The following is a 12,613-nucleotide window of genomic DNA, read 5'->3' as shown; positions in this document are numbered from 1 at the left end:
TGAAAGTGTTGATGCTTCATTAAGACCAACGTTCAACCTAGCTAACAGGTGAAGAACACACCAAAACCACTAGCTAACTTACTTTAAATGTGAAGAACTACAGAGCAATAACAGGCTTAAATGAACTGACAACATGAGTTATACGACTTACAGTTTTAAAAGAGGCACACACACAATCTCAGCTGATTATCCTCCGGACAGCTTGTCTCCTTTTCATTTCTCTCACTTTTTTCTCCGTGTGGCGCTCGCGGTGTGTGACGCGTGTCCGCGCTATTGTCCGACATGACAACCTCTTGTAAAAACGAAAGTAACGAGCCAATTTTGTAAAATGTAAGGAGTAGAAAGTACCGATATTTGTGTTAAAATGTAAGGAGTAGAAGTAAAAAGTCGCCACAAAAATAAATAGTAAAGTAGAAATATCAGAAAAATTTACTTGAGTACAGTAACAAAGTATTTGTACTTCGTTACTTCCCATCTCTGCACATTGGCCAGGAATCATTCTTGATGCCCATCTCAAACATCTCTCTCAGATAAGGCCGAGGATGATTGGGAATGTCTGACCAAGCACCTTAAAGCCGCAATGATTTGCATCGAATGAATGCTGCAGAATCTGTCGAGTCGTCTTGTTGTGGTGTGTCAAGTGCAACCTATATTACTACCCATTTAGATTGAATTCGGTATTAATAACTCAAAAAATAATAACGGTAACTCCAGTGAAATTATTTAAACCTATTTAGTGAGGACTTGATTAGGACTGTATTTAAAGCCGATTCTGGTTTCCAACTTTGCCACAAGTGTATCTGTTAAAATACAGATGGAGACAACTTCTCATTCTCGCTTTATTACAATCAAGCAACAGTACAAACATGGGCGTGGGGAGCTCTGCTATGGCTCTGTGTGTGTGGTTCTGAAAAGAAATAACAATGTAAAGGCCACCATACATAATGCATAGGAATCATATATATACTAGTAAATAATAACAATAACCCCACTATTAATTAGATTATCTTAATGCAATGTAACTACTGTAGCATGTAAATAATGCACCTACAATACAAACATGAGCAATGGTGTTCAACAGTTGGAGTGACAGTGAATCAACAGCCAGGTGCAACCTAGCTAGCTGATGAACACAAACAACAAAATCACTAGCTAACATACTTTAAATTTGCAAGAACTATAGACCAATACAACAACAGTCTTAAATGACCTGACAACACAAGTTAGACGACTTACAGTTCTCAAGGACGCACACACACAATCTCAACTGATTATCTTCCTGGGCAGCTAGTCTCTTTTTCTTTTCTCTCACTCCTTTCTGTGTGGCGCGTGTTTGCATGTGATTCCTTTTTGTGCCTGTATAGAGAAGTAAAAATGTTTGTTCGGTAGTACAAACACTGGGTTGTGCCGGAGTGGGGTGAACTTAATTAATAATTTAATTCCAGAGAAGATTTTGTGATTTGGTTGGTATTCCACCAGGCTGTCAGAGTTGAATAGATGGTACTGTGTTGGCAGAAGTTAGATATCTTGATTGAATGTGAGAGGAAGGGGATGTAACCATGTACTGTAATTGATTTGCCAGGAAGTAGTGACGGAAGTTTGGTGCCTTAAGCCCACTATGTGATTTTTTTAAAACTTTTTTTATTTTGTATTGTTAAGAGTGATATTCTGTGTTTTTTTTGTTTCTTCAATAGAACTGTGTTCTTAATGAATTGAGAGTTTTGAACCATTTGTCTGTAGGAGTGAAGGACTGGGCTAAGGTTTTCATTTTGACTGCAGCTACTCTTCCGATGAGTGCAAGTTAGGGCTGCACAATTAATCAAATTTTAATCACAATCACGATTTTAACTTCCCACAACCCAAATTGGCAGAATCGAGCGTTGTTTTTGTAAATACGTCATTTAATAGAAGGCTCCGTTTTTTTGCAAACTCAATCTACCGCTCCGTAAACCACTGTCTGATCATGTGCCAGTCAGAGTTGTTCCCCTACACCACACAGCTTATTTTATAGATGTAGACAGTCACAGAGGACAGAGTAACAGGAGGAAAATTCAACAGATAACAGTCGGTTATACATCGGCCTCAAGCTTTACCAGTTTACTAGTAAATGCGACAATTTGTCCCGTCTGTGTTGTTTTTCAGAGCAGTGACCAGTGCAAGTTAGCATCTGTTAGCTTACAAGGCTCTAGGGCCCGAGTAATAATTTTCCTCTAGGTCGCACCAGTGCACCTAAAGTCCTCGCATCCGTTGCAGTGTTTATATTGATATGCTTTAATTTTGCGCTACATGAACCATTTCTTCTGTAAAGCCGTGTCTGTGTTTGATCTCTCCTCTACTCTCTCATCTTACTCTCCGTGCAGACCCGCCACACAGCGGTGCCGGTCCATACTTCTGTCATTTGTCTACATTTTTTATTGTTATTAACACAGCTGTATATTGTTAAGCATGAGAGGCAAACCTGTATTTGTACCTGTGTTTCCGCTGCTAACCTTGCTATCGCGGCCGCCACGGCGAAAAACACAGAGGAAGTTATTGAATGCCACTAACTTCAGCTGGTAGAGTAATAGCGTGTGAGACAGAGCCTGCTGGACCTGGAGATCTGACTCATGGTCAGAATATCATAGTTCATAAAAATGTGGCACAGTGACGATACAATTTATACACACGATGTGTGTAACTCCGCGGACCCGCCATTTGACCTGTGCTGGGCCCATTCATAATGAGTCAGCCGTCCATCGCACTCCCTCTCTCCCTAGCTCTTTTGATCAGTTATTGTTGAAAACAAGTGAAGGAGCTTTTTGGAGATACATTGAAATAAAAAAAAAAAAGAATCCTACCAGATAGCTAACTTACATTTACATGTGTTGCAGCTGTATGTCACTACAACATACAACTTCAACATAAGAAATATGTAGCATAATTTGGATGTGAAAGCAGTTGTAAATAGCCTATGTGACAATAAATCGTGATCACAATATTGATCAAAATAATCGTGATTATCCTTTTGGCCATAATCGTGCAGCCCTAGTGCAAGTGGGTGTTTAGTAGGGTTGGGCAGTAATACGGTATCCCGCGGGGTCTTAAAAATAGCAACGGTATCAGTTTCGATACCATCCTTAAGAAAAATGCAATGCACTTATATAGGAGACAAGGCTTAAATATAAAATATACGGTATGTTTCTATCTAAAAAGATATCACTTCAATTTTATTGCTGCAAAAATGGGATTGTCAAGCAGACAAACTGACCAATACCTAATAAAAGATTGATACTTTGTGCCTCTGTATCGATACAGTACTGCCACTGAAAATATCGCGATACTACGCAGTATCATTTTTTTCCCCACCCCTTGTATTCAATAGTGAGACAGGTTGGTAGCTAGAGTAATATGGGTCTTTGTTGGGTTTTAACAGTGATGTCATGGCTGCTGTATTTATGTATATGGGTATGGTGAAGGAATTTCTTATTTGTATAATTACTCTGTTAAACAGTGGTGATAATTAGTCCCAAAATATGTTTGGAGAATTCGGCCGGTAATCCATCTGGTCCGCTAGATTTGTTGCTAGGAATTTTATTGAGGGCTTTGTCTAGAATGTTTGCTTGTTCTGCAGTTAACTTGGGGGTTTCCGACTGGTTAAGAAGGTGTTTATTTCTGATTGTGTAGGTTGACAAGTGGGGCAATAGAGGTTGCTGTACAAATTCCAACAAATTCCACATATGTTACTAGAGAACACGCTGAGAAACTTGGACATGTAAAAAAGGCTCTTTATATGCCATTGCCTAGATTTTAAATGTCTGCTGTTAGGCCCAAAAATATAGCCTATTTATTTTGACAGAGACTGGGACTCCAGGTTATTAAGATTCTGACCGAGTATTCAATTGTGATTCTGTGAATATTCCCATCCAATTAGATTAAATTTGGTGTTGATGATGCAAAAAAAGATGATGGGAACTCCAGTGTAATTATTTGAACCTTGTTAGTGAGGACTAGATTAGGACTGTATTTAAAGCTGATTCTGGTTTCCCACTTTGCCCCAGTTGTGTCTTTTAAAACATGGACGGAGACAACTTCTCTCTTTTGATGCTATATTACAATCAAACAGTAAAAACATGGACATGGGTAGCTCTGCTATGGCTGTGTTTGTGTGTGGTAATCAAATAAATAATATTTTAAAGGCTACCATACACAATGCATAGAATCACATATGTGCAGGTAAATAATAACAAACCCACTATTAATTCCATTATATTAATATAGTGTAACTGTAACATGTAAATGATGCACCTAAAATACAAACGTGAGCAAGGGCGTTTATTAACAATCACCATTATATCGTATCAACAACCAGATCTAATTTCTAATCTGGAGGTAGCAAAAAAAGCATGTGGGTGGGAGAGTAAACCTTTCTTGCAACTGTATGAAGGTGGCAAAAGTGTTATTAACATATAAGTCTGCTATAGTGGCAATACCTCTATTTTTCCAGATCTAAAGTTATTACCTGCCATGGTTGAGAGAGGTTTGGTTAATGAGAAGAGCAGGTAGAGAGATTTTGGGAATGTCCTGCTCAATGGCAAGCCATGGTGGCGTAGAAACAGTAATGTTACCCGGATACGCGTCTTGCCAATACATTAGTACTCTAGCATTTGCAGCCCAGTAGTAGTGCCTTAAAACAGGCAAGCCTCCCGCAAATTTGGGCTTAGTTGCATGCTTCTTAGAAATACGGTGAACTGTAAACCCACAGACAAATGGTTAAAATAATCAAATCTAGCTGCTTGAAGAGTAAATACAGGCAGGTTCTGGAAGAGCAACCCGGGGAGTGCAACCCTTTTGATTGCGTTAACCTGGCCTATTGTTAACAAAGGTAGAAGTTTCCGAGTCTCAATGTTGCACTTCGGTTTTTCTAACAAGTTGAAATAATTCAATTTATAAAGAAGATTAAGATTTCTGGGACTTACAAATCCTAGATATTTAATCTTGTCTGCAGTGATTTGGAAGGGCAAGTGGGTAATAAAATCCAACAAGAGGCACAAGTTGACTGCTCTCCCAGTTTATGGCGTAGCCAGAAAATGCCCCATAAGTTCTAGCAAAGGGGGTAACGATTTCTCGTAGTGGGACAGGAACAAAACTTCGTCCTCCGCGTATGGCGAGATAGCAATGACCAGGACCAGGACCAGAGTCCACTGGGGAAGTCGTTTGTCCCGAGAAGCTCAACCGTGTCATGTTGCCCTTCTTTACCTTTTCTGGTGAGCCTGATATTTTAATGGCCGGGTGCCTAGATCTGCTTTCTAGGTTTATTTGTGGTCTTGCTGATCTCTGGCAATTCCAGGTCTGTAGTTCAATTCAATTTTATTTATATTGTGCTTTTCATAAAAGAGCAGGTCTAGACCGTACTCTGTGATGTTATTTACAGAAACCCAACAGTTCCCACCAAGAACAAGCACAAACATGGCTCAGGGTGGGCGATCATCTGCCTCAACCGGTTGGGAGTGAGAGAGACATGCAGAACTGTAGCAGCTCTGTCACGTGCTGAGTCAGTCCATAGTTCTCAAAAACAGAACACACTTCTTTGGTCTCTGTCCTGGGGATTGTCAATAGGAATGTTAAAATCACCAACAATAATCAGACAATCAAAGTTAATACAGATTATAGACAGCAGTTCAGTAAAGTCATTGAAGAAGGTTGCACAGTATTTAGGTGGCCTGTTGCTATTTAGAAATATAGCTTGAGGTAAGGTACTTAGCCAAAGAGCTACATATTCAAAAGAAGCAACATTTCCTTAAGATATTTGCATACATTGGAATGAGTCATTAAACAAAATGGCAACTCCACCTCCTTTCTTATTAAAAGAACAGCAGCACTGGTATTACGGTCTAACCGGGTTTCGGTTAAAAACCTAAAATCTAAATTTGCTAAGTTTGCATTTAAGTGCTTATTCGCCATTCTTTTTCTATTACTTATCACAACAAAAATTGAGGAAGAATTTAATACACAGGGAGTCATGGGTCTGGACCCGGCACACAAGCATCCTTAGTCAGCAGCCATCCTGGCAGAGGCGCCTGCCGTTTTACTTTTGGCTCGGGTTGAACGAAGAGGTGTAAATTTGGAAAGGGTTGAGATTTCTCGTTTCACGTCCTCGGCAGAGGGAGCAGATGCGTAGCGCAGGAAGTAAAGTAGTTTAGAGGTGAACAGCTTTACCCCTGGCTTGTCAAGGAAAAGTCCATTTGCTTTAACAAGATGTGTGCAGTCCCAGAAAATGTTAAAATTGTCAGTGAACTGCAGAGAACCGACAGTATGTTCAGTCCAAAGCCCTTTGTTATGTGCCAACAGTCGGCTGACTCTCTCAGCTCCTCTACTGACAAACTTGTCCACGTTTAGGGAGCTAACTGCGTTCAGCAGATCCATAAAGTCCAGTTTCTGCAATTCAGACCGTTGCTTTACAACATTGCATGACCCTATATGACCCAGATGGGCCAAGTCAGAAACCACTTCTTTGGGAAAACAGAGTAATTTTGAGTTTTAAAGAAGAGTTGCTAGCTTTTTGTTTTTTTTACTTTTTGAATTGCCTCACCCCGCCGCGTGACGATAAGATGCAATACAGGTCATGGGATGGATGTCCAGGATCCTGGAGCAGAGGAGCAAATCTCTTATTTAGTTGCACACAGTTGTTGGAGAAGCATTTTGTTTCTAATAAACCTCGGACAGACCCAGGCTCTTGGTAGGCAGTGTCTGACGACCGGTTGGGATTAGAATGAAGAGTGGCATCACAGTCACAAAAAAAATGAAGTTAATAGTAGTTTGTAGTAGTTCTTTGTAGCATAGCAGGGCACTGTGCAGCGTTACAATGCACAGCAGGACGTAGCTGGGCACCGCAGAGCTTAGCAGGATGTAACATGGCATTGCAGGATGTGTAGCGGGACTATGGCGACAGTTGTTACCCTGATTTTGGCGCCTCCCCAATCCAAGGAAACATGCTGGTGGAAAAAGAACATAAGGACTCCGGGGAATGACTCCCCAGAGCTAGGTTAGTAACTTTGGCTTTGCACCAAGTGAGTTCCAGGGAGGACTACCACTTGAAGATTTCTTAGCCATGTTTTAGCATGCTTTTGTCCATGGTAAAGGGGTTTCATATCCACATGATCCGTTCACTTCCAATCGGTGAATTTTGGTTTCCAGAAGTGCAATCTTCAGTACTTTCTAGTAGTAGTCATCCACGCAGAAGGGAGGAATGTCAAACTAATTAGCTTTATCTACATTCACTGTAGGACAGGCTTGAGCTATTGGTAGGCCATGCTCATGCCAATAACCTACAACACTTCTCAGAATAAAAGCAATGTGTTTAAAAAAGTGAATAATGCTCAAATTCCTTATAATAGCTTTTACTTCCATAATATCAGTGCATCAGGAACACTGCACATTCAATTCCAAATCCAAACATGACCAAAATTGCTCAAGTTTGTGTTCTACCTTTAGAGAAAGAAGTATTTGCATTTCTCTTCACAAACATTTACTGTTTAAACTAGAAAATGTCTCAAGGGTTTGATTTCTTTGAATCACTACACTAATATTTAGTTGCATAACCATTATTTCCACATCCGTGTTGCATAGTCGACCTACTTCTGGCACCTGTGTACAGGTATTCTAGCCCAGGATGATTGAACTGCATTACTGAGTCTTGGGCTGGCCGCTCCATAACATCAATCTTGTTCATCTGGAGCCAAGCCTTTGCTCCCTTACTGGTGTGTTTTGGGTCTTGAAAGCCACATTTCCTCTGGAGGCATAAGGCAACATGACCTCTTCAAGTATTTTGATGTATTGAATATGTAAGTCATGTGCCTATCATCCGCTGGAATTTAAAAACTTGAGTAAAGATTGTAGGAGGAGGGCAGCCACAGCAGTGTTTGGTGAGCAAAGAAGGCAAATCCATCTCCATTGTCTGGGAACAGTTAACGTTAACAAACCTCGCGGTCCTTCTGACCCCCTGCCGTAGTAGATGTTGTATTCCTTCAATTTAGTGGGGCGCATAGGCCTACTGCTCAAAACCAACCTGAATAAACATAGTAATGTTCCCTCAGCATTAGGTTTTTGTTACTGTCCATGTGCTGGATTTTTCCTGAGGGAGACATTATTGTTCATATTTTGGCACATTTAGTAATGCTAGTAGTGGTCATAGTGAGTGAAAATGTGCTTTAGCTGTGTAACAGATTTTATTCAGATCCAAAGACTCTTTCTGTAAGATAAAGGATACTAAAAGATTATCCATTATATCCAAAGATTAAAGAGTAATCGTGTTAAATAATCAACCAGCCCTACAGCAGTGTTTGTATATCACCTCGCATGTGTGAGACTGAGGATGCACACAGGTTTTTGATTTCTCCAATTAATGGGTTCTTACTTTCTGCATTTATACTTCAGATCTCCCACCTCCTCCTGTCCCACCCCCGGCTGCGCTCAAGTCGCCTACGCACCCCTCCAAGGTGGTCCCGGAGGGCCGGGGAGCGATTTCCCCTAAAGCGGGTGAGGGTCGAGACAAAAGAGGAGGAACGGGGGGCCATCGGCCCAGAGAAGGCTTAGACCCCAAAACCGCCTCGACCGAACGAAAAGATGCCCAGGAGAGACAGAAGACAGCCCATGGGGTGAAAGCGAATAAACACGAGGGTAGCGCCGCCAACAAAGCACGCCAACACGCAGGTACGACAACAAATACCAAGCGAGGGAATCGCTCAAAGACACGTGCCTGTTTTTTTTATTACACAAGTCTCTACTCTTCCCGTAATGGTTCTCCGTCCCCAGGTTCAGAGGACATTCCATCCTACAGCCGACCACAGTTCCCTGCGGTCAACGGCCCCCGCGACCTAAGCTCCTCCAGCTCTGTGTCTTCCAGGGGCTCAGGGGGGCGGCGGAGAGGAGATGGAGGCCGCAGAAACCAGGCAGACACCGGCCTCAACGCCACAGGGGCCTTCCGACTGGGAGACGAAGAACTAGAGGTGAATCCAGTTCCTAGTTAATTAGGAGTTTAAAGATTCAACCGGAAAAGCAAACAACATAGGATTCCTCAGATTTATTTTTTAAATAATTGCAACATAACCGGGGCTCCAGACTTTTCTCACCAGGGGCATGGGTGGAACATTTATTGCTTCAGCCCCATACATCGTATTTAGCAGCTTATTTTAGTCAAGGAAAAGTAACGTTTTGACAGACTAATTGTAAAATAATTTTATGCGGCTTAGATCATTTCTATGGAGGTGTCCAGAACATGTTAAAAGTCCTAAGAAATGTATTTCATTCTCACCAATCCAAGATGTGCCAATAAGGCCAGACAAAAAACCTATTTAGATGTCTTTTGGGCATAATTGATGTTTGTGTTGGTCATTTGCATATTACAATTCATTTTCAAAGAAACGTACACTACCGGTCAAAAGTTTGGGGTCACTCACAAATTTCCATTGGATAGACAGAATCCCAGCTGAGATTAGTTGCCAGATTACATTATGTGCTTACACAATTGCAAAAGGGTTGTTTATTTTTTTCTTAGTTAGTTTTTTAAAATAATATAAGATTAGTAAACAAAATGTGCCTTTGGAACATTGGATGAATGGTTGCTGATAATGGGAAATGTAGATATTGCATTAAAGATCAGCCACCCACCCAGATTAGCTGGTATCCTGTCTATAATGGAGGGAAATGGAAATTTGTAAGTGACCCCAAACTTTTGACTGGTAGTGTAGATGGTAAAAAATTAGCCCCATCTGGCCTTACATCTCAAATTGATGAGAATCAAACGACAATGCTACGTACCCATGGACCCTCTCTACTCCTTTTCGATGTGAATAAATCCAGTCACAGTTAGGAGCCCCAAGCACATTTGACATAGTAAAAATAGAGTTTTGCATTGCTGGCTGACATTTATACACAGATGCTAATAGGATGCATGTTAATCAAAATGTTTTTGTTTTACTCAGATGGCAGAAAGCTGAAGAACAGAGGAGGAACTGTTGTGATTTTGAGCGGAGCATCATTGTTTCTCTTACAATTTTAAATATCTCAGTATTTGACCATCATATTGGCTGCCATTATACTGTACATCAGTAGTGTTCTTTACATTTGGAAAGCAGACCAATGTTTGTTTATTTACTTATGTCCATTTAAAAAAAAAAAGGAAGGGGTGTCTGAAGTTTTGTTTTGTTGAAAACAAAATACGCAGTACTATATTTATGTTTAATTCCAATGCAATATGGAGTGAAATCCTACTCCGGACATTGACGCGACTCTGTTCGGCCGGACAAAAACTTTGAGCCGTCGCTGTAATAAAGTAGCTGCAAGCAGAGAGGGGCAGACCGTCTGTAAATATACGTGTACACATGACGTTTTACCCACTGCGGTACCTCAAATTTGTCTTCCTTGTTTTATTTTGAGAATTCAAATTTTACGATGGCGGTAAATACATTTTGTTTGTTTCCATCCGCGTTGTAAATTGCTCTATTATTTAGCCGCCCCAAGAAAGCGCCACTTTGGGTTCTTTTTGTCTTTAGTTTTATCGTAATGCACTGTTGTTTTGTGTTGTCGTCGTCAATGTTTGTCAATTGTTTTACTTTGGTTTTAAAAGCACAATCACTAAACTTTATTTTAAACCATTCTATCTATTAACCTTTTCGTCTTACCGGAGGAAACGGGTAAGACGAAAGAGTCCGGTCAATCCCGACAGCGCGGGTAAAGGCCGGCGGTCTCCCTCTCCAGTCCCGAGTCACAGCTGCGATGTATACATCTTTGGGCATCAACCGTAAACTCAGCCACGGCATGTCAACGGAAACGTTTTCCCACCAATGCACTTAAACGAATGTCAAATAGAGGAAATGAGAGTCGGTTGGGGAATTTGGAGAGGTGGGAACGGGCAGAGAAGAGTTTCTTTTCTGGAAGAGGCCGGGGGGGGGCGACAGATCCCCGTTTTTGTAAGGAGGAAGGGCGCTGTTGTTTATTCACAGGACATGTGAAAACATTTGTTTGGTAAAGGAAAAAAGTAAAAGAAGTTGAAAAAAATGATGAATAAAAAAAGTTCAAACTACATGAGTCTCTTGGGTAATTTGTCAACATTGTCCATAAGGATGAGTGTGGGCTATTTTTCAAGAGTCTGTCAGAACAACAAGGTTGTGCATCAATAGTTGATAAATTTAGCTTGTTGCATTTGAAGCCGCTCATGGGCTGGCCAGTATCAACTGCACAAGGAAAGAGGCTTCTCGACAGCTACGATTCCGCAGCAGAAAGGCAAACCAGGTCTCCGTCATCAATTAACAGTAAGGGTTTGTTAACTAGGGTCTGCTGTTGGTCCTAAAATGTCAACCACTAGATGGTTGGATCAGTACTAGTGCAGTCAGTTAAACGCGTGGCAGCGAAACCATTTTGATGGCGTAAATTTTTGTATGGTGAGATTGACATTCTTTTTTCATATGCTGTTGCAATAACTGGTAACGTTAGAAAAACTACACCACCACACCGTTTCTATCTAGACCGGAAACAAGACAGGCACATTAAACACTTGTTTGGGCTTACGAGCCGGCCAAAGAGTGAATGGTGAGCGCAAAAGATTCTGAATGGAAAGTTTACTTTTTAAAATGTGTGAAATTGAACACTACAGTAGGCTATATGCCAATCCACTTTTACATGTCAATAAAATGGGACAAAAGGAACATTTAGACTTCAAAGTGTGGTCTTTGTTACATTAACAGTTAGGGTAATCGGACTAGGTAGGTGTGGTGGACAGGGCTGGATAAACTCACCCAGGGACACAATTGTCAACAGGCTTGCCCTGTGTGCTGACGCCATGATGGTATTGATTTCACCTAGATGAAATTGTTGTGCAGACTCATTTTAACACACAGTGAAGTGTACAGTCAATCAGTGTACCTGCATCGGTGATTCGGGGTGTTATTTTGGGTCTGATGTTTCAGAGACACAAAATTAGCTGCTCAAAATCTGCATGGCAGAGCTTTCTAAATCACTAGCCAAGACAAGGTAGCTAACAGTAGCGCACACTAGCTTATTCTCAATGGCAAAACACTGCTACAACACGCTCTAACTGACCATAATCTCCAAAAGAAGTACTTCCATGTCCCTGTTCTTTAGGTATTCCACAAGTGCCTTTCGTTTAGAAGGAGTCTCCCAGCTAATCCTGCCTCGTACTGACCAAAGTTATCTAGCTGATGTGAGCTTGTGCGTCTTCACACAAAGATAGTAAAGAAGTGAGATGGCTCACACTGTAGCTAAAAACAGGGACCTAAGGGACTCCCGGTTTGAGCGATGAGGGAGTAGGTCGCAAACCGAGAGAGCTCTGTTGAAATCCTCCCCAAATTTGATTAATAAACATTTTATTGTTACAGTTAACGTGTGCAAATCTGTGTGAAAGATTACAAAGTATGGGGAAACCGTCTAAAAAGCAAGGACAACTTAGATGTTGGAACACAAGCCAGCCAAAGCAAACAGCATTCTACCAGCAACACGACGCTAACGTTGGCGGACATGGAGAAACTTCTCAACTCAATGGAGGACTGCATTATAGCAAAACTATTTGTCCAACTTTCTGCGCACCGAGCAATTATCAACCGGCACAACCAGACCATTC

General features: G+C 41.2%; 1 protein-coding gene across 5 annotated transcripts in view; it reads left to right on the top strand.

Annotated features, from left to right (window-relative positions):
- robo1 (roundabout, axon guidance receptor, homolog 1 (Drosophila)) overlaps positions 1–10,730 on the top strand; it is a 257,226-nt gene extending 246,496 nt beyond the window's left edge. For 3 of the 5 annotated variants that reach the window (XM_034866652.1, XM_034866649.1, XM_034866648.1), the window contains 3 exons: positions 8,413–8,688; positions 8,791–8,984; positions 9,960–10,730. In XM_034866652.1, coding sequence (XP_034722543.1) covers positions 8,413–8,688; positions 8,791–8,984; positions 9,960–9,974 — 485 coding nt within the window. In that variant the 3' untranslated portion in view covers positions 9,975–10,730. The remainder of the gene's footprint in view (positions 1–8,412; positions 8,689–8,790; positions 8,985–9,959) is intronic. The other 2 variants (XM_034866650.1, XM_034866651.1) reach the window with 1 other exon arrangement.
- The last annotated feature ends 1,883 nt before the right edge of the window (positions 10,731–12,613 follow it).

This window comes from Etheostoma cragini, chromosome 3 (genome assembly GCF_013103735.1).
Source record: "Etheostoma cragini isolate CJK2018 chromosome 3, CSU_Ecrag_1.0, whole genome shotgun sequence".
In the NCBI taxonomy this organism is placed as follows: Eukaryota; Metazoa; Chordata; class Actinopteri; order Perciformes; family Percidae; genus Etheostoma; species Etheostoma cragini.
This window is presented reverse-complemented; position numbering and strand designations above follow the sequence as displayed.